The sequence below is a fragment of the Bos indicus genome, chromosome 12 (genome assembly GCF_029378745.1).
Source record: "Bos indicus isolate NIAB-ARS_2022 breed Sahiwal x Tharparkar chromosome 12, NIAB-ARS_B.indTharparkar_mat_pri_1.0, whole genome shotgun sequence".
In the NCBI taxonomy this organism is placed as follows: domain Eukaryota; kingdom Metazoa; phylum Chordata; class Mammalia; order Artiodactyla; family Bovidae; genus Bos; species Bos indicus.
Window position 1 is genome coordinate 71,240,957 of NC_091771.1, and position 22,091 is coordinate 71,263,047.

The window sequence follows — 22,091 nt, forward strand, 5'->3', positions numbered from 1 at the left end:
TGACAGGCCGTGAGAGGAGGGGTGATTCCCCAAGGAAGAAAAGCTGTGAAGGAAGGAGGGCTCCTACTGTTTGACTCTAGAGTCCAGCCCTCCTCTGCCAGGGCCTCATGTTCAGCCCATGTTAACCATTTCAGCAGTCTGCTCCGTGGTGTCTCTACTCTAAGTCTCCACCATTGCTGAAGGGCCCTTGATGTGCTTCTGGATGGATGGCATCAAACCAGCATCACCATTTCCTAGTTTGCCTCTAGTGTGTGTGTCTGCTGTTCAGAATTGATTAAATTTTGGGGCTTCCCTGGTGGCTCAGACAGTAAAGAATCTGTCTGCAATGCAGGAAGACCTGGATTCACTCCCTGGGTTGGAAGGATCCCCTGGAGAAGAAAATGAGAACCCATTCCAGTATTCTTGCCTGGAGAAGTCCATGGACAGAGGAGCCTGGTAGGCTCTAGTCCATGGGATCACATAATTGGACTCGACTAACTAGCACTTACTTACTTACTTAACTTAGAGGTAACAAATATGAATAAGAACACTTTCCTGTCAGCAGAAGGAACTGTAATATATGCCCAACTCTGGCTTTTCCCCTTTGATCTAATCAGAACGTGGCAGCTGAGAAATCAACTTTACTTGCTTTTACTTCAAATCCTCCAAAATGCTTTTTCCCCTTGGTGTCTTGTTCATATATAATTTGCAGAGTCAACAACACACTCGAAGTGTTACTACCAGACTCAGAGATAGTTTCTCATGTTCTGGAAAGAGAGGCTGTGAGTGCTTTTCTAGAATGTGGTTAAGATTGCTGTATTACAATGTGGTGCTATTTTAAGATGAAAACCATTTTAACAACATGAAATCAAAGCAGAAAAACTAAGCAGAACATTTTGCAACGACTGTTAACAGTGAAAGAGAAGCCAAGCAATTCTCTGTGTGTGCATGAGGCTGAGAACTTAACACCAAGCTCATTTTTTTTTTTCAATGAAAACACAAAGCAAGAGATGGTATTAATTTCTGAGCTCAAGAAAGAAAGAATGTGAGGTAATTATAAATTATCACAACAGAACATTTGCTGTCTTTCCTCAGATGCCCCTCTATTAAGATTTGAGTGAGTGAAGAACCTGTGTGTCTGTGTTTTTGTGGTTGTCAGGGAGGGTTACGATGGAGTCTCTTTCTTCCATTGTGGTCATATGCTTTGTATGTTATGATTCACACTGTAAACAGGGCCCTACTGTTGGCTTGGTGAGAAAATAGGGATCAGTCACCAACAGCAAGTTATAATCAACTCATGTCGTTTTTTTCATTTGTGGAGGTGTTCACACCCACCTTTAGATTCTCACAGCATTCTTGAGTTCAGTGACTCTGGTTTCTGCAGCACATTCTATAGAAGAGGAAAATGAGACTTAGGGAGATCAAAGGACTTGTTTGTCATGGTGGCACCAGTGAGCTACTTGCTTTCTCCCCAGATTTGGTGTAGTAGAGACAGAGAAGTGAGGGCTTCATCTGCAGAAAAGTACTGCTGTGCATCCTAGGTTGATGCCTGAGGAGTTTAGTGATAAAAACTCCAAAATCTGTCTATGACATAATGTGCCAATTGACAATTATAGGCAACCTAAGGCTTCTAATATAATACCATGTAACTCAAGTCTAAGGCAAAGGACCCAGAGATCAAATTCCCAACATCTGTTGGATCATAGAAAAAGCAAGAGAATTCCAGAAAAGCATCTACTTCTGCTTCATTGATATGATAAAGCCTTTCACTGTGTGGATCACAACAAAGGGTGGAAAATTCCTAAAAGAGATGGGAATACCTGACCACCTTACTGGCCACCTACGAAACCTGCATGGAGATCAAGAAGCAACAGCTAGAACTGGACATGGAACAACAGACTGATTCCAAATTGGGAAAGGAGTACATCAAAGCTATATATTATCACCCTGCTTATTTAACGTACATGCAGAGTACACCATGTGACATGCCAGACTGGATGAAGCACAAGCTGAAATAAAGATTGCTGGGAGAAATATCAATAACCTCAGATATGCAGATGACACCACCCTTATAACAGAAAGTGAAGGGGAACTAAAGAACCTCTTCATGAAAGTGAAAGAGGAGAGTAATAAAGTTGGCTTAAAACTCAACATTCAAAAAACTAAGATCATGGCATCTGGTTCCACCACTTCATGGCAATAGATGGCGAAACAATGGAAACAGTGACAGACTTTATTTCCTTGGGCTCCAACATCACTGCACATGGTGACTGCAGTCATGAAATTAAAAACGTTTGCTCCTTGGGAGAAAAACTATGACAAACCTAGACAGCATATTAAAAGGCAGAGCCATTACTTTACTAACAAAGGTCTATATAGTCAAAGCTATGGTTTTTCTAGTAGTCATGTATGGATGTGAGAGTTGGACCATAAAGAAAGCTGAGTGCAGAAGAACAGATGCTTTCAAACTGTGGTGTTGGAGAAGACACTTGAGAGTCCCTTGGACTGCAAGGAGATCAAACCAGTCAATTGTAAAGGAAATCAACCCTGAATATTAATTGAAAGGACTGATGCTGAAGCTCCAGTGCTTTGACCACCTGATGGGAAGAACCAACTCATTAGGTAAGACCCTGATGCTGAAAAAGATTGAATGCAGGAGGAGAAGTGGATGACAAAGGACAGATGGTTGGATGGCATCCCTGACTCAGTGTGTGTGAATTTGAACAAGCTCCAGGAGATGGTAAAGGACAAGGAAGCCTGGAGTGCTCCATTCCTTGGGATCACAAAGAGTCAAACACAACTAAACGAGTGAACAACTACTTAAGCCTGATTTCTATCTTATCATTTTGGGAATGTTCTCATCATCTATTCTTTTTTTTTCCCCATGCTACTCTGGGGAAAATAGGTTGATTTATCTATTAACTTCTTAAATGATATTCAATTATAATTTTTGATTGATTCCCAGATCCTCAAGTTACAACTTTATTTCCTTCTTAGTTTTGAGTTTTTCCTGCTTTCACAGACAAGCATCTGCTTAATCTAGCTGATTTGCTGGGTGTCCCTTGAGCACGCCATTTCTTTCCTTTCGATTTTCCTGCCCAGCTTGCTCTTTTTTCTCTCATTTCTTGTACAGACCTTATCTGTCACTTACTTTAAGTATTACTGTGAAGACTTGGGTTGGGTGTTATCCCTTCTCTGAAAGTGGGAAGCTGAGGCAGAGATCAACAAAATGTCTTTTTAAGAGACACTCATTCCTTGATAAAAACAAGTCCTGTGCCTTCACCTCCTGGGCCACCAGCTCTCACACTTGTGTCTCTAGCACAGCCCTTCACACCTGCATGTACAACTGCAACATGACACCACTGGGAGGTCATCTCAGGTTGTCCATGAGTGAAGTTCCCTAAACCTGCATCCACCACCTTCCCTAACTCAGTAAATGGAGACCCTGTCCTTCCCCTTCCTCACCCCAAACACCACAATCCCCTCTTCTCTTACAACCTACACCCATCCTGTTAGCAGGTCCTTTGGACTCTGACTTCAACATGTGCCTGGAGTGTGACCCCATCTCTCCATTCCCACTGCTTTCACTCTGGTCCTGACCACCGTCATCTCTCTCCTTGATTATTCTGGTAGCCTCCTCACTTGTATCCACCCTCACCCTTCCCCACTTACTGTCTTTTTCTGTAAAGCACAGGAGTGATTTCTTAAAACCTCAAACCAAGTCTGTCCCCCTCCTCCTCTTACTGGAGTACCCCCAGGCTTCTCCTGCTCTGTCTCCACCCTCACCCCCTCATTCTCACTCTGCTCTCCTGCCTCCTTGTCCTGAACCCCTTGGGCATCTCCTCATGGCCCTTGCACTCACCCCTCCCTCTGTGAGGAGCAGCCTCTCCAGGTCTGCCTGAGCCCCCCCGCCCCAGATCTGCTCACACCCACTCTGAGCAGAGCCCTGCCCCCCAGTGTGGACTCACTTCCCTCCTTCACTCTCCATTCCCCTGAGCCAGCTTCCTTTTCCTTCCTGTCCTCAGTACTTGTGCTCAGGTTAATTTTCCATATTGTCTGTCTTCCATCATGGAAAGAAACTCTAGGAGCTTTGGTTCTTCACAGCTGAGTTCATTGCGCCCAAAGCAATGCCTGTCATACAGTAGATCGTCAGTAAATATCTGTTAAAATGGTCAACTGCATAGATGCTGTGCAAAACTACAGAATGAAAACAAATAAAAAACACTGATAGGTTTTTTTTTAATGTTCAAGGTCACAGTTTAGTTATTCTGACTTATACCCACTGCTCTAGCTTACCAGGTAGCTTGGTGGGAAAGAATCCACCTGCCAGTGCAGGAGACTCAGGAAACACTGATTTGATCCCTGGGTCAGGAAGATCTCCTGGAGGAGGAAACAGCAAACCACTCCAGTGTTGTTGCCTGGAGAATCCCATGGACAGAAGAGCCTGACAAGCCCTAGTCCATGGGGTTACAAAGAGTTGAATACGACTTAGTAGCTGAGCATGTATGAATGTTAATCAAATACTTGTATGAGGAACTAATGCTAAAAGTGTAAGGTGGTAGTAAAGGACAATTTATATCTTTTTCTTTCCCTCCTTTTCTATCTGTATAGGATTTACAGATTTTGGAGGAAGGAGACCTAACTGAGATAGGAGACAGAGGAACCCTGCTGAGTGAAGGACAGAAAGCCCGGGTCAGCCTCGCCAGGTAAATGGGGTTTCAGTTGCCATCCTGCCCCTCGTCCTCCGCGGCTCCTAGGGGACATGAGCACGCAGAACCCACTCACAGGGTGGGGCAGTATGAAGCAGGGTCTTGGTCCTTTCCCTGGGCTTATAGAAGGCACTTGAAGTTGTTGGACACCATTATGATTCAGCGATGAGACCCAGGGAATATGAAATATCCTCTCCTGATGTCTCTCTACGTTTTCTAGAGCCATGTATCAGGACGCAGACATCTATCTCCTGGACGATCCACTCAGTGCAGTGGATGCAGGAGTCAGCAGGCACTTGTTTGAACAGTGAGTTTGCTCCTGTTTTCTATCGTTTCTTCTTTCCAAGATCCCTGTAGAGATGAGGGGAGAGAGCTCAGAAAGGTCTTTGTGCTCCAGGAGACTCAGCTCCCTCTGCCCTGGTGTCCCTCCCTCCCCTCCCTTCCCTCCACAGAAGATCCATCGTAGAGAAATCTTGCCTCATGAAGAGGTCAGGACAGGAAAATACAGCAGGTGCTTCCAGTGTGTGGGGCCAGTGGGGTCCATGCTTTAGGGAGTGAGGTATAGATGGCAGTTTCCCTCCTGCTACTTGCAGTTGATTACCAGACACTCCGGGTGGATACAGATGTCAGGAATAAGATGATGTAGGGTTTTTAAATCAGAGAGTGAGACTCTATAACTTGGTACTTGGCTGCCAGTTTTTTTCCCCCATCATTTGCTTAAAGCATGTTAGAAGCGAAATTTTCAGTACTGACATAGGGCTTCCATGGAAAGACCCTGTTGGTTTATGCTTGTTATTCTATCACTTTGGAAATAAAGTCTTTATTAAGTCTAGACTTAATAAAGTCTAGAATTTGAGAATCATTTATTCCACATCTGAGTATGATTTCAATTATTTCATGTTATTTCATGGATGCTTACTAGAATTAATACTTAGACACTACAATGTAGAGTCACCTATAATCTGGCTTGAGTCTTGACTCTCATTCCTGTTTCTAAAATGTAGAACTTGTCAGTGGCTCCTGGTTGGCTACACAATGACTAAAGTAGAACAACTCTGATTCTTTTCTGTGTATAATGTGTCCTAACACACACTGACTGAGGCCTCTTGTGGAGTCTAGACTGGCCTTTTTGAAAGCCTTGCGAACTTGTTTTTTTCCTAAAACAGGCTTCACCTCTCCCCCATGGTCAGGTCGCTTGCTGTTGTTCACTTTGTTAAAGTCAATGAGCCTTCCAGCTGCACTTATAAACACCCTGCTGTGTGCACTGAGATCAATGCCTTACTGCACAAAACCGCTTAGTTTACAAGGAGGACAGTGAGCCAGGAGAGGGGAAGGACCCACACTGGGCAGAATAAGGGAGACTCGGATGCCCAGCTCTCATTCCTGCCTCTGAGGAACCTGTCTCTACATGGAGCTTGTTAAGACAGATGCCTGGGGAAAGCTCAGCAGAGTCAGGGTTTAGAGTGTTTTAATACAGGATAGTAGGTGCTTAATGTAAAGTGGAAGTGTCAGCTGGAGGCTTTCACTGAAGTTGGAAAGCTCCCTGTGCCCAGGGCTGGGCAGGAAGTACCCTGGGGGCCTGCAGGCAGGGCAGGTGTGTGGAGACTGAGATGAGGACCCAGTCCTTTGCTGAAGCAAGAGTAGAAGCTCAGGTGTGGAGGGAGGAGAAAGTAAGGCTGTGAGGAGAATAGCAGGCACGTCCTCCCCTGGAGGAGGCGGGTGTTCAGCAGAGAGAAGCTGTTTGGAAATTCTTGCTCTCAGGTCCTGTGTTAGTTTCTAGGACTGTGTCTATCCAGGCTGCTCTCACAGGACACCAGAGCTGAGTGGCTTTAGAAATAACAAGTTTTTATTCTCATGGTTTTGGAGTCTGGGAAAGTCCAAGTCAGGGTGCTGAAAGATTCAGTCTGGTCAGGGTCCGATTCCTGCGGCCTCATGTGGTGGCAGAGATGAGGGAGCCATATGATTCCTTTTATCAGAGCACCAATCCCTTTGTTGGAGGCTCCACCCTCATGACCTGGTCCCTCCTGACAGCCCCACCTCCTAATACCAACACAGTTGAGATTAGGTCTCAATAGATGACTTTTGAGGAGTAAAACATTCAGTCTATAGGAAGTTGTCACAGATGGGGGTGCTCAAAGAATAGAAATTAAATTTCTCACAGTTCTTGAGGCTACAGGTTCAAGGTGTGTGTGGTCTGGTTTCTCCTGAGACCTCTCTCCTTGGCTTCTGACCACATCCCCTCGCTGTGTCCTCACATGGTCGGGGTTTTCTCTAGTTGCAGTGAGCAGGGGCTACTCTCTCGCTGTGGTGCATGGACCTCTCATTGTGGTGGCTTCTCTTGTTGCAGAGCCCAGGCTCTATGGTGTGTGGACTTAGTAGTTGCAGTTCCTGGGCTCCAGAGCGCAGGCTCAGCAGTTGTGGTGCATGGGCTGAGGTGCTTTGTGCATGTGGGAGCTTCCTGGACAAGGGAGGGATCCTATGTCTCCTGCACTGGCAGGTGAATTCTTTACCATTAAGCCACCAGGGAAGCCCCCATTTGTATATTTTTGTTTATATTTCTATTGCCTTAGGAGACTGACCTAAGAAAACATTGGTATAATTTATATCAGAGAATGTTTTGCTTATAATCTCTACTAGGAGTTTTATGGTGTCATGTCTTATGATTAAGATTTTAAGTCATTTTTAGTTTATTTTGTGCATGGTGAGAGGGTGTGTTCTAACTTCATTGATTTACATGCCTGTGTTTCTGTCCTTACGTCTTAGTCTTCTCTTCATCTAAACACACCAGTCAGATTAAATTAGGTCCAGTATAACTAAGTGCCGGGGTCCAGCCCCAGCAGGATCCAGGGGTACCCTTAGGATGACGGCTTAGGTGATAAGGATAGCAAAGCGGAGAGCAGGGCTTGATCTTCCTTGATAAACACAGAAAGCCAATAAAGCTCCTGTGTTCCAAGGAGTCATCCTGAAAGAAGAACAGAGAGAGAAAAGGAGGGAAAAGGAAAAAAAGAATGACATGGGGAGACCAAGCTTTGGTGAGTGAGGCCCATAATTTTATTTTCAAAAGGAACTTTTATACCTTGACTTGTACATAGAAGTAAATGAAAGATGCAAAGTCATACAGAGTCAGCCCAAACATTATATCTGTTTTGTCTTTATCAAAACCAGGATTTTTTCTGCATACCTTTCCCATAAACAATATTGTGTACAATATCTTCTGGCCTTGGAGGCCTGTGGACATTTTATGACCCTTTTTTGATAAAGGCTGATCAGCCAGAAAACTTATTTTCCCTTGAAGTGTTTTTTCTTTATATTTCTAATCTATGTCAGCCTCAAAAAGTGCTAAACAGAGTTACATTCTCACAGAGCAAAGGTACAGTGGGTCACAACAAAGAAAGAACCAATTAGCTCAAAGGTCTGATGTGGTTAATTCCAAGGCTACTGCTTGTTTTTCTTACATTCCAACTATGTTAACTAATGCACTCCCAGGTGCACAATGGATAAGGGATATGGGAACTTGGCAGCAAGCATTGGCCCAATAATGAAGCCCTTTACCAATACTATCTATTCTAATAATTTTTCATCCCTTAAAGGACTCTATGCTCATTAGGACTTTTAGAAGGCTTTGGCTTCCTGTGCCTTTCAAGGTTGGGGAGTTGTGAACAATCATGTGTGTTAATTACAAGAGTATGGATAAACCTGTTAGGCAAGCTAGAATGCCAACAGAGGGGTTAAAACAGAAATATTCCTTTCATGCCCAAGAGACTTATTAACTAAAGCCCTAAGTTGATTTTTTCCAGAGGAAGGTGATCGGAGATAGCCCCCTGTTAATGTCAGAAGAGTTGGTTAAAGGCACAAAATAGTAAGACAGACAGATTCTGGTTTGGGGGTAGATGCTCGAGCAGATTCAGGGGGTCCCTTGAGGCCTGATCCACCTTTGCCTGTCAGGTTCTCTCTGCATGACCTTTGTCATGGGTGGGATCTCCCATGGTGGCTCCCGGCAACTAAGGGTGATCATTATTTCTTTAAGGTCCTTGTCACCAAATTCTAAGGTACTAATAACTAAGGTGTCAGCAGGTGAATCTGAGGGGACACGATTGATTTACAGAAAGTCCAGAATAGCAAAGTAGAGACTTAGCAGAGTCCAGTGTTTGAGAGGGAGACGTGTGAGGAACTCTGAGCTCTGGATATGAGGAGCTGGGATTCCACGTCCACTAAGCAGTGGTCGTTAGTCTTTGGTGGGATCTGCCCGAATGTAAGACATCCTTAGTTTTGGGGTGATGAAAGATTTGTGGAGATGGATGATGGTGATGGCTGCACAACAATGTGAATGTACTTAATACCACTGAGCTCTATGCTTAAAATGACAGAAATGGTAAATTTCACATTAGGTGTATTTTACCACAATTAAAAGAAAACCGCATAGTATCACTGAATCTTTCAGAACATGAGTGAGCAGGGCAGCTGACACATGGCATGGCCCCCAGCTCCCTGATCTGACTCTCCTTTCCCACCTTCTCCTGATCATGACTTGATGAGTTTTCCCTTAGAGAAGTGCCTGTGTCTTGTCATGAGTTCAGCAACAGGAGCTAGTGCTGTGACAGGGATTCCACACCCCCACCCTCCTGGCATTCTAAGTATAGCAGCCTTCTTGTTCCCAGCGCCCCACCCTGAACTCACAAATATCTGTCACCCGTCTTGTGAGCATCTGCACAAGTTCCCCATCAGGATCTGCTAGTCATTGCATCCGTGTCACAGGGAGGGAAGAGCAGGCATTTTAGTACCAAGTATAGTGTGCTGATCACAGAAGTTCTCCTGAGTTCTTTTTCAAACACAGGAGACATTTATAAAATCCTCTCCAATATTTTGGGTGTACCACTTTGGATACTTGAGAGAAGCAAGCTTAAGATTGTTGTTTGCTGATCAGAACCACAACCTCTAGAGTGATTTAAAGCAGAGAGCATGAAAGCAAATTAGGAAATCACTCAGCAGCAACTGGAGGGTGTTCTCAAGTTAGAGAATTGGATGGAACAATATGCTGTGAGAGATGGTGGTCACGTGCAAGCTTAGTCATGGGGAGGGCTTTGTATTAAAAGTGGATGAATCACACTGCTGCTTGCCATTAACAGTATCCTTCAGTCATTAATCTATATCCAAGGTCATTGAGGTTTGTGAGTTTTACAACTTTATTCTGTGAGCACTAAGTGGGTTCTGTCACCTACAGAAGGTGAGAGGCCTTGGATGAGCTGATGCAGTCTCATCATGCTGTGGATCCCGTCCTGGTTCAGCCCCACGTCCCAGACCCCCACCTCCTGCATCATCAGCTCTTCAGGTGTGTCCTGATCAGACTCCCACGCTGCTATCTACACAGCTCACCCTCCTGTCTACACAGCTCACCCACCTGCTTCAGCCCTTCATGGACACCCCCCGCTCCCACCCCTTCACGTTCGGGAAGCAGCTCCAGGTCCTCAGACAGAACAGGCTTCTTCTGCCCCCATCATCCTTTCCAGCTCGTCGCCACACCCACTCGGTGTCCAGCTGTGCTGGCTCTGTGGGGGTCCTTTCTCACCCCCGTCTGTCTGTACATACTGGTCCCTCTGTCCCAGAGCCAGGGAGCAGTGCCCCAGGACACAGAAGGAAGGTGGAGGATGGGCCCTTCCATCCCCTCCTGCTCCTCTAGGGGGCGCCCGTGCCCTCTGTCTTCCCCCAGCCCTCAGTGGGTGCACTTGACAATTTATGAGTCTCCACCCCACTCCAGTACTCTTGGCTGGAAAATCCCATGGACCGAAGAGCCTGGTAGGCTGCAGTTCATGGGGTTGCTTAGAGTCGGGACACGACTGAGCGACTTCACTTTCACTTTTCACTTTCATGCATTGGAGAAGGCAATGGCACCCCACTCCAGTCCTCTTGCCTGGAAAATCCCATGGATGGAGCAGTCTGGTGGGCTGCAGTCCATGGGGTCGCTAGGAGTCGGACACGACTGAGCGACTTCACTTTCACTTTTCACTTTCATGCATTGGAGAAGGAAATGGCAACCCACTCCAGTGTTCTTGCCTGGAGAATCCCAGGGACAGGGGAGCCTGGTGGGCTGCTGTCTATGGGGTCTCACAGAGTCGGATACGACTGAAGCGACTTAGCAGCAGCAGCAGCCACCTCTCCTTCAGTCTTTCCCAGCATCAGGGTTTTTTCCAATGAGGGAAAGATTGAAGGTGGCAGGAGAAGGGGACAACAGAGGATGAGATGGTTGGATGGCATCACTGACTCGATGGACATGAGTTTGAGCAAGCTCCGGAGTTGGTGAGGAAAGGGAAGCCTGGTGTGCTGCAGTCCATGGGGTCCAAAGAGTCGGACACAACTGAGCAACTCTACTGAACTACCCCTCCTAAGCTGTGAATGCAGGAATGTGACTCAGCCTAGCTTGTTCTGTCCCAGGACCTCTGCACCTGCTGTGTGTTCTTCCAGGATATTTCCCCAGATAGTCTCAGGGCTACTGTGTCTCCCCATCTAAGACCGCTTGCTTTTCCTTCAGAGCACAGGTCACAGTGCAATAGTGCATTTTCTACACTCACTCAGCTGGTCCCTCTGTACACAGTGCAGAGTATTGATTTCCATCTTGACGTGTGGGTGTGTCCTCTGCACTTAGGACAATGCCTGGCTCCTCAACAAACCTCTGCTGATTGAATGAATGGAGGTGGGGATTTTGTCTGTCTTATTTGTATCCCCTTCACCATGGGATGTGTCCCCTCTGAACACAGCCCTTATATAGGATTATATGTAGGATTATAGGATTAACACATCCTTTATATAGGAGTAACAGTTAAACAACTAATGATTGCTGATTCAATCATTTGTATGACATGACCTGGAAATCTTTCCTTTAAAAATTTGGAAAATAGTTTATTTTTCTAGTGATTGAACAAAAGCATTATTTAGAAAAAATTCGAAGCCATCAACTGATCATTTCATTGTATTTATGTATATTACCTCATCTGTGATGGAAAGTGAGGAAGAAAATATTTTAAAACTTTTGGGTTGGTCCATCTTGGACATAATAGCACATCACATTTGGTTAACACCCACCTTCAGGGACTATTGGCAGGTATTTATGAATTAAGGAGAAGAATGCCATTTAAATGCTTTAGTACTAAGTCTGAAAAGGTGACAGTCAAGAAACTTAGGTATGAACACTGAGCTAACACAGGTCAAAAGGTACTCCTTTTGGACTTAATGAAGTGATGGTATATGTGTCTATATCCTGGAGTCTTGCTTCTGATCACAGACCCAGCGTCCAGAGTGTCCCCTTAGGACTTTTCTGTCCTGAGTCCAAAGCACAGGGCTACTTGTGGTTAGGGAGGAGCAGAGAATGGGACTGATGCTTACTGAGCATATTAGTGGTTGACTTCTCAGAACGTGTGGATGAAGTTGTCATTGACGCTGTTTGAGATGAAGAAACTGAGGTTTAGTCTCTTGTCCAATGTCATCAGGCTTGTGAGAAGGACTGAGCTGCAGTCTGCTGCCTCCAGACTGTCCATCTGAATCACTCACAGGCTGAGCTCTGGCCCAGGTTCTTGAGATTTGCTCTGCGAGGGCCACGGGCTCCCAGAGAACCTGCCTGGAATCCTGCCTGGGGTCACTGGGGCCCCAGACTCAGCTACTTGCTTCCCTGGAGGGGTTGTGGACCCTGTGGTTGAGCCTGGGGCTGAGTCCCTAGGGGTCTGCAGGGGAACACATGTATACCTGTGGCGGATTCATTTTGATATTTGGCAAAACTAATACAATTATGTAAAGTTTAAAAATAAAATAAAATAAAAATAAATAAAATAAAATGGAGGAACCATTTTTTTTGTTGTTGTTTTTTTTTAACAGTGAATAAAATTTAAGGTTGAATAGTGAGGGGGAGTCTTGTCTGTAGAGAACTGGTGGGTGTTCTGAGCCACTGGGTGATTTCCACTGTGATTTGGGCCATTTGGATTCCGTTTTCTATTCTTACATTTGGAATGTGTTTGGTCCTAATGAAAGAAGACTTTCTTCCTGGTTGGAACTGGGAATGTTGTAGAGACTGATGGAGGCCAAATTGGCCTTCATTTTCTGTCTAATATTCTTTGGGAACAAGTGTCTAGCAAATGCTCTCTGGCAAAGGTTACCAAGAATCTATTAATTTTTTGTTGCTAATATGTGCATCATTCATTATAAATAATAATCTAGAAAGCCGTTTAAGAATGTACACATTTTTATATGACATAGATACTTGTCCTCCCATTCCTGAATAGTGATAAAATAGTATTTTAGTTCAGTCAAGTTTTGGAATCTCAGTATTACTCAGTTATTTCCCTTTATGAAGCATGCAAATAATTGTTAACCTGAGTTTTAGGGAAAAAAAGCTTGGCTGTTGGTGCCTTCTTCACTGGACTGCTTTTTAGAATATTTTAGCAGCACTAGATTCAAATTTCTTGCTGATAAATTTAAGAGCCTAGTCGGATGAATTGATTTATGTTTATTTAATTTTTATTATTGATTTGGTATTTAAACTACAGATCTTTGACTGCTGTGTGATCTTTGTCTCATTGTTTTCCACATATAATTTTTCAGTTTGAAGCACTCCCGTTAATGTGCTTTTGCATACTGTACCTTTTACATTTGTAGGTGTATTCATCAGGCCTTGAAGGAGAAGATCACAATCTTAGTGACTCATCAGCTGCGGTACCTAAAAGATGCAAGTCAGATTCTGATACTGGAAGATGTAAGTAGTTTATAGAAGTCTGTGGAATTGCTAGCACTCAGGTGTGTTGAAAGCCAGACCTCCCAGCAGGTCACTATGCTTGGATTCATGGTAAGCACCCTCTTCTCCCTCAGTTTTTCACCCCCTTCTTCTCAGAGCTGATGTTCACGCCTTGGAGGATGAATCCAAAGACCTGGAGAAATGTCACTGTGATACTCTAAGTCACATAAACCCTAAAGTGTATGAAAGTACAACCACAGGGTTAATTACATTGTCACTGTTCTAATGAAATTTTAAAAGGATAATGATGCTATTTTATTTAGTCAAAGTGTACTTTTTAGAAATTAGACTTAAGTCAAAGTGTATTATTTAGAAATTAGGGACACTAAGACCTGATTGTATCCAGGTGATTGTTATACATAGTTTGCCTAAAGAGCATCTTCCATTAACATCAGAAGTGAGGTTGGGTAACTGAGCACCTGGGTCAGAGATGCCCTCTCTGCTGGTGTCTCCAGTTGCTGGTCTCCCTGCCCAGGTTTCTATGTGCCCAATACGTGTGGGAGCCTGTGCAGAAGGAGGACAAGGCCCTGCCTTTACGGGGCTCCTGTTCTTATGGGGAGGATGTGACAGAGAGAGGTGGGCTGACATCCTGGCTGCCTCCCTGAGGAGCTGGTGCCTCATGGGGTCTGAGTGACATGAAGGTGGGCACCACACAGTCACCTGGGGGAGGGGGTCGAAGGCAGGGGGTCCTCAGGAAGGAGCTGACCTTGCAGGTTGGAGGAACAGCAGGAAGACCAGCGTGTCTTAGGACAGTGAGCAGGGGGATGGAAGGGAGCTGGTCTCCGAGCTGTGGGCAGGGACTGGAAGTGGGATGGAAGCCTTGGATGGTCCAGAGCAGAGGACGGATGTGATCTGATGTGAGAGTTAAGAGAGTCCTCTGATGGTCACTGGATGGGGGACAGCAGAAGCAGTTACAAGTCTTAGTAAAGCTGAGGAGACAGAAGTGTGGGCTCAGGCTAGGGTATCAGTTTCTAGAGCTGCTGTAACAAAGCACTGCAAACTGGGTGACTTTAAAAAGCAGGAGTTTATCGTCTCCCTGTTCTGGAGGCTACGGATCCCAAATTCAGGTACTGGCAGGACCGTGCTCTCCCTGGAGGCTCCAGGGGAGAATCCTTCTTTCCAGCCTCTGGTGTTCACCGGCCTTCCTTGTGTTCCTTGGCTTCCAGCTGCAGCACTGTGCTCCCTGCCTCTGATGTCACGTGGCTGTAGTCCCTGTGTCTGTCTGGGTTTCTTTGGTCTTATTGGACGTAGGGTCACCCTGCTCCAGCGTGATCTCATCTTGAGTACATCTGCAAAGACCTTGTTTCCAAATAAGGTTGTGTTTATGGGTGTCATGTTTGAACCTATCTTTTTGAAAAGGGGAGCACCATTCAACCCACAACTCCTAGCATGGTTGAGGGTGGGGTGGAGACTAGTGCGAAGTGTTCAGACTTAGCGATTGCTTGCTTCAGCCCTTTGCTTGTTGGTCTCTGGACCTCAGGACCTCTATTGTTAACCCCTGACTGTTCCAAGTTGACTGGATCAAATCCCTGACTTAAGAAATGAATGTCTGCTCTAAGAAAGATTATTAAAACTCTTGCCTCTCTATATTATTATTAACCCCTGCCTCTCTAGAAACAGTTCCCTGTGTGGACTCCTCTCCACTCCTCTAGGAATGGGGTAGGGGAAGGGCTAAGGTTTCTCAAGCTTGAGAGCAGTTGGTTTCACGTGCAGAGGGGGCGACTCTAGTGTGTAAACCCCAGTGTTGACAGGGTTATGAGCACAGAATCAGTGGCAGGAGAATAACCTATCTTACCAGTCCCTAGATGTTTTAGGGTCCTCTTATTGCTTCCTTTGAGGATGCTGCCTCCAGTTTTAGTACTAACAAAGTATCCATTTGTCCACTGGTGAGCACCCCTGGATGGGTTGGAGTCCATCCTCACTGTCTGGTCCCTCTCTCACAGCAGAGAGGGGATGGCTGCCCCCTTGTCCCCTCGGAATTGTCAGCACTTGGCTGCTGAGTGAAACTGCTGTCTTTGTACTGTCATCTCATTGTACATATTACAGATATGAAGTGGTGAGTGGTGATTTCATTAAAGAGGTGTGTGAATTTTGCCTCCCAAGTGGAACAAGACACAGTATATCCTGCATAATTTTCTAGCTCTGCAGTATCACATGGTACCCAAAGGCTTCATTAGTTTCCTCCCAGTTGCTCACCTCAGGGGCTACAGTGAGAGGGGTCATCTCCCTCCACCTGACCTGCTGTAACCAGAGCTGCTCTCATTTGGTTAGTTTTGCATCCTGAGTTTTTTTTTTTTTTTCCTAATGTTTTATTTGTCACGGAGTGAATCAGCCACATCTAGTTTCATGGGGTGAGATAATAGTGAAACATCTGTACATTATTTTATATGACTTTGTAAGGAAGGGAAACTGTACAAGGATGTGTCACACGTGTTCAAAGAGCATGATTAGATTCAGTTCAGTTCAGTCCCTCAGTCACTGGAAAAATGATTAGATTGGCTGAGGTTTAAGCAGCTGCTTGATTGGGGAATCCTGGTTGGCCGCTTGTGGCTGGTAGTTCCTAAGTTTTTTCTTGAATCTGAGTGCACTGATTCTGGCTTAGGTGTTGGTTTGTGGGCACAGACTACCAAGGCTTTAGAGCCACTCCGGCCTCATGGCCTCCTTGCTTAATTACTTTTACAGGTGGAATATTGAATTCCATTGGGAATTTCCTGAGTTTATGGGGCAGTTGTAGAGACCAGGGAGATGCATCTCTCTGTCCAGGGCTGGTTCCCTGTATGTCTTGTCCCACCTGGGACACATGATACTCTGACAGTGGTCAGCAAATATTTGATGAGTGACTCTTACCTATATGCAGGTGTGCTTGTGCCCACCTCTCTGTCAAGTTTAGCTTTCTTTCCCAGAATATTCTTCCGAATTGACTGCTTTTTTACAATCCTACTTCTTACATGAGGCTTCTCTCAGTTTGCATGTTGTCTAAAAGACTGTGCTGATCCTCCCACCAACTTCTGTACTTCTCGCTTCCCTGAGTGCCCACAGCAGTTATGCCCATGTCCTCCATTTTTAATGCATGAGCCCACATTTCTTTCACATCCTCCAGCACCTAACACAGGGTTTGGCAGGGAACAGAATGCTCAATTCTGTGTTAAGTTGACTGTACTAGATTTCTCAACAAGAATTCTAGACCCAAGGATCATTATTTTTTCCCCAAAATTATAATTTAAGACCAGATAACTTTTCCTGATTAATATTAGGTTGGTTTAATATTATTGACTGTAAATTAATTCCCTCTCAAACTTTTTTATTTTAGGGCAAAATGGTGGAAAGGGGGACTTACACTGAGTTCCTGAAATCCGAGGTGGATATTTTTTCCCTTTTTGAGAAGGGGAATGAGCAGTCTGAACCATCTCCAGTTCCAGGAACTCCCACTCTGGTCTCTGAGTCTTTGGTTCAGTCTCTCCAGTCTCCCAGACCCTCACTGAAAGATGCGGCTCCAGAGGACCAAGATGTGAGTTTCTCACCCTGCAGTGTGCTGGGTCTGTCTGCTCTTGGTGGTCTCAGGGACCTTCAGTCTGCTCTGCTCATGTCTTCATTTGTCCCAAAGTAAACCATAAGGTTCCCAAAGTCTTGTTCCATGGAATTGGTTGAGTTAGAAGAGCATGAAGGGAGCAAGCCCTTAGGGAGTAGGATAGAGAATCTTATGGAGATCAGGAGTGGGTGCACTGCTGTGAATTTCTGGGTGAATGTGGCTCACACTGACTGAGAACTCTTCAGTTTACCTTAGTTACATCCTAGTCATGCTGGTGGCCCCTGGCTTCCCTTATGCATCCCGAGGCTTAATGTGAAGACCCTCTTAGACTGAGTCCTGCTGTGACCGCATTAAATCAGCTACTTTTCCTATATGTTGGAATATTCTGGCACTACAGCTGACTGGCTATATTATTTTGCCTTGGTGTCAGATGGTTTGTGATTAGGCCAGGAGGCCTGGTGGGCTGCCGTCTGTGGGGTCGCACAAGAGTCGGACACAACTGAAGCGATTTAGCAGCAGCAGCAGCAGTGTGTGTAAAGGACCTGACTCACAGCAGACACTTTGTAAATAGTTCCCATCTTCCTTTCTTACCCTTCAACGCTGAGACCTACATTTTGTCCACCTTGAATCCCAGTGGCCAGCATAGAGCCCTGGACATCCTTGGTCCATGAGACTGTATAATCCATTCTGAGTCCTCCAGACAGAAGTACAAAAATGGACTAGATCGCCCTTAAAAACATCCACAGGTATTCCTCCATGTCCAAAGCTTCACTATCCAGACCCAGGGGCCTGGATGTTTCTGACTTCTGTTCAAATTAATCCCTCACATTCCACACTCAGGAATCACTCTCTGAAATTTAGGAACCAAATAGATTTGGATCATATGCTTGTCCCTTGCTATCCAAACTCATATTAGTCCAACTCACTCTGTGAACTCAGTTTACCGTATTTGGCTAGTATTCTGAGCCCTTAGTATGTTGTATGTTCCTGTCATTGAGTGACACAGTCATCTGGAGGGATACACGAGCTCCATATCCTTCTGTGTGTTATTTTGGAAGAAGCTTCTGCATTTATACTTGAATCAGGGAGGCTGTGCTTATGCTCAGAGTCTTGATCTACTTTAAGCAAAGCTACCCAAACGTGAATGACCTCATGCAAATGATGTTTCCTTATTTGTAGTAGATTCCTAGGAGTAGAATGGCTGGGTCCAAAGGTAAATGCACACATGGTCTCACTAGATATTCCCACATCCTTCTCCAGAGGAGACGGGCCATCCTGCACTCCTGCCAGTGCATGAGATGTGTCATTTTCTCCACAGCTTTGCAGTGGAGGGCAGTGTTGAACTTTTGAAATTTGGGGGTTCTTTATTTAAAATTTCATCTCTAACTGCCATTTTTCCCTTTCAGACTGGGAATATACAGGTTAAACTACCTCTAGAGGACCATTTGGAAGGAAAAGTTGGTTTTAAGACCTATGAGAATTACTTCACAGCCAGTACTGGCTGGCCTGTCATCATCTTCCTTATTCTAGTAAACATCACAGCTCAGGTATGTAAGGGTGTGTTTTCTGGTTTGTGCACTCAGCTTGATGTTTATGTACTATTTATACTGTATTTTGGAGAAGGCAATGGCACCTCACTCCAGTACTCTTGCCTGGAAAATCCCATGGATGGAGGACCCTGGAAGGCTGCAGTCCATGGGGTCTCTGAGGGTCGGACACGACTGAGTGACTTCACTTTCACTTTTCATTTTAATGCATTGGAGAAGGAAATGGCAACCCCCTCTGGTGTTCTTGCCTGGAGAATCCCAGGGACGGGGTATCCTGGTGGGCTGCTGTCTATGGGGTCGCACAGAGTCAGACATGACTGAAGTGACTCAGCAGCAGCAGCAGCATACTGTATTTTATAAATATTTTCAAATATGTGTATTAAGAGATTTGTCTCAAAGAACTGGCCCCTGAAGTTGTGAGATCTAGCTGGGTGAATGTGACATTGCTCTAAGGGCCTTTGACTGACTGGACGGGGCCACAACAGTGTTGAGGGTGATCTCCTCTATTGAAGTTCTCATGATGGATGTGAACCACATCCACAAAATAGCTTCAAGGCAACATCTAGACAAGTGTTTGGTGAATCACTGGAGACTGGCCTGGCCATGCTGACACAGAAGACTGACCATCACAGTACCTGTCAAGCTTTTTCCTTTGAAAAACCTCAGCATCTATATTGTTATCATTGCATTTTGTAGCCCACTTGGCTTTGCTGTGAACTACATTATTTGTGGGGACCAAAATAAGTGAGGCTTACTGATGTGTGTACATGACAGGTTGTGTGGGAAAAGGGGATGTTTTAGAGAGATTAAAATGCAGCATGCCCTTCCCTGACCTGTGGTCATCTGGGGTGTGGGGTTTGATGCAGGCCTGAGCTGGAAGGACCGCCTCAGCGTTCTGGAGCCTTTCCATCCCCAGCCTAGTGAGTGGGGTGTGAGGGCTCAGTAATGTCGGTGTCTGAGTGACTGTTGTTTCCTGCTCCAGGTTGTCTATGTCCTGCAGGATTGGTGGCTTGCAGACTGGTGAGTGATTCCTGGTCTGACCCAAAGTGCTGTGAAATGTATATGAAGCCTCACTTTGCCACAGGCAGGGGGGAGGTGGCGCTTGCTCAGCCTCCTCTTCTGACCCTCATGTAATTTCCTGAAGAAAAAGTAAACTTGATGGTGAAATGTGACCCTCCCATGGTGTTTCCCCATGTCTGACCCTTAAAAGCTTCTTCACAGACAATTTTGAGAACTGAAAGTTGTGATTCAAATCTTTAAAAGGGAGACAAACACAGAGCCTCATGACCTGGGAAACGCTTTTCAACATAAAACATTTCTCTGGAATCAAAGTATTTTTTTAATTTAATTTTTGTGTAAATTCTTTTATGTCTATAATGTAATATTTTTTTTCTTCCCTGTTCCATAGGGGGAATATACAAAGAGACCTGTATTTTAGGGTATATGGAAAAGAAGATATAATTTTCATCCTCGATCTGAACTGGTACTTTACAGTTTATTCAGGTAAAGTTGAATCTTCTAGTCCATTATATGAGAGTCTGAGGTGTTTACAATGAGGCTGTGTGAGTAACTAGGGCCTCCAGGAGTAGTTCAGTAATGTCTTATGTGACTAAGAGTCTGAGTTACATTTACGCTGTGAATTAACTAGAATAATTATTTTTAAAATCTAGAAATCTAGAGGAAAGAGATTGAATGAAGACTCTTAATTTACTGTGCACTGGGCTTTGGAAGTTAAACCAGGATTGCACATTATGAAAATCGGCCACTGGAAATATGTGGGTATTGTCTATTCTAATAAGTCACTTTAGCTAAATCTTGTATCATCATATGAATGGGCAAGGAGATTAGAAAGGGATCCCCATCCTGTGGTTCAGAGTGTTCTAATTTTGTCTGAATAAATCCTGGCTTTTATTGATCTTACATGAAATTCTCTGGCAGCAAGGGTCCTGAAATGAAGGTGTTATTGCCTTGTCGGTATGCAGACTTCCACACTGCTCCTCTCTTGGGCTTCACTAATTACTTGAGAAGCTAAACAGGAAGTAATCCAGTGTGTGGGATTATTTTTTTTAATTTTATTTTTTTAATATAAATTTATTTATTTTAATTGGAGGTTAATTACTTTCCAATATTGTATTGGTTTTGCCATATATCAACATGAATCCGCCATATATGGAATTTAGAAAGATGGTAACGATAACTCTGTATGCGAGACAGTGTGTGGGATTAGAATTCCTTCTCTTTATTACCTTGAGTTCACAGTGTTATCTCATCCCCAGCTGTGTGATTGATTTAACATTTGGCTTGCCAGACTAATAAAATGACCCTCTCTATTCACAGGAGTGTTTAGAATTTATATAGCATTCATCTTGACCTAAAATTTTAAATATCTTCTTCCATTCATCTGTTGATGGACATCTAGATTGCTTCCATGTCCTAGCTTTTGTAAATACTGTTGCTGTGAACCTTGAGGGCCATGTGTCATTTGGATAATGGTGTCCTCAGGATATTGCCCAGTAGTGGGCTTGCTGGGTCATATGGTAGTTTTATCCCTAGTTTTTTAAAGAATCTTCATACTGTTCTCCATAGTGGCTGTATCAATGTACATTCCCACCAACAGTGTAAAAAGGTTTCCTTTTCTCCACACTTTCTCTGGCATTTATTGCTTGTAGATTTTTTGATGATGGCCATTCTGACTGGTGTGAAGTCCTACCTTATTGTAGTTTTGATCTACATATGGATGTGAGAGCTGGACTATCAAGATAGCTGAATGCTGAAGACTTGATGCTTTTGAACTGTGCTGTTGGAGAAGACTCTTGAGAGTCCCTTGGACTGCAAGGAGATCCAACAGGTCCATCCTAAAGGAAATCAGTCCTGAATATTCATTGGAAGGACTCATGCTGAAGCTGAAGCTCCCATACTTTGGCCACCTGATGCGAAGAACTGACTTCTTGGAAAAGACCCTCATGCTGGGAAAGACTGATGGCAGGAGGAGAAGGGGACAACAGAGGATGAGATGGTTGGATGGCATCATCCACTTGAGAGACTTGAGTTTGAGCAAGCTCCAGGATTTGGTGATGGACAGGGAAGCCTGGCAGCCTGCAGTCCATGGGGTCACAAAGAGTCAGACACAACTAAGTGACTGAACTGAATTGACCTGAAAAATTAAGTGATGTTGAACATTTTTTCATGTGCCTTTTGGCCATCTGTCTGTCTTCTTTGGAAAGTGTCTATTTAAGTCTTCTGCTCATTTTTTGATTTTTTTTTTTTTTTTTTGAGTTATATGAGCTGTTTGTATATTTTGGAAATTAATCCCTTGAAAATTGCTTAGTTTGCAGATATTTTTCTCATTATCAAGGTTGTCTTTTCATCTCATTTATGGAACATATATACACTGGCATATTTTTGTTATTCAGTTGCCAAATCATGTCTGACTCATTTTCAACCCATGGACTGTAGCCTATCAGGCTCCTCTTCCATGTGGTTTACTAGGTAAAAATACTAGAGTGAGTTGCCATTTCCTTCTCCAGGGGGTCTACCTGACCCAGGGATTG

The 22,091-nt window shown here is 44.4% G+C and overlaps 1 protein-coding gene across 5 annotated transcripts in view; it reads left to right on the forward strand.

Annotated features, from left to right (window-relative positions):
* The window catches only part of LOC139186118 (ATP-binding cassette sub-family C member 4-like), a 126,017-nt gene that overhangs the window by 7,590 nt on the left and 96,336 nt on the right, over positions 1-22,091 (forward strand). For all 5 annotated transcript variants that reach the window (XM_070799896.1, XM_070799895.1, XM_070799898.1 and 2 more), the window contains exons 2-8: positions 4,591-4,685; positions 4,909-4,995; positions 13,329-13,425; positions 16,775-16,972; positions 18,400-18,540; positions 19,523-19,560; positions 19,949-20,043. In XM_070799896.1, the coding sequence (XP_070655997.1) occupies positions 4,913-4,995; positions 13,329-13,425; positions 16,775-16,972; positions 18,400-18,540; positions 19,523-19,560; positions 19,949-20,043 (652 nt within the window). In that variant the 5' untranslated portion in view covers positions 4,591-4,685; positions 4,909-4,912. The remainder of the gene's footprint in view (positions 1-4,590; positions 4,686-4,908; positions 4,996-13,328; positions 13,426-16,774; positions 16,973-18,399; positions 18,541-19,522; positions 19,561-19,948; positions 20,044-22,091) is intronic.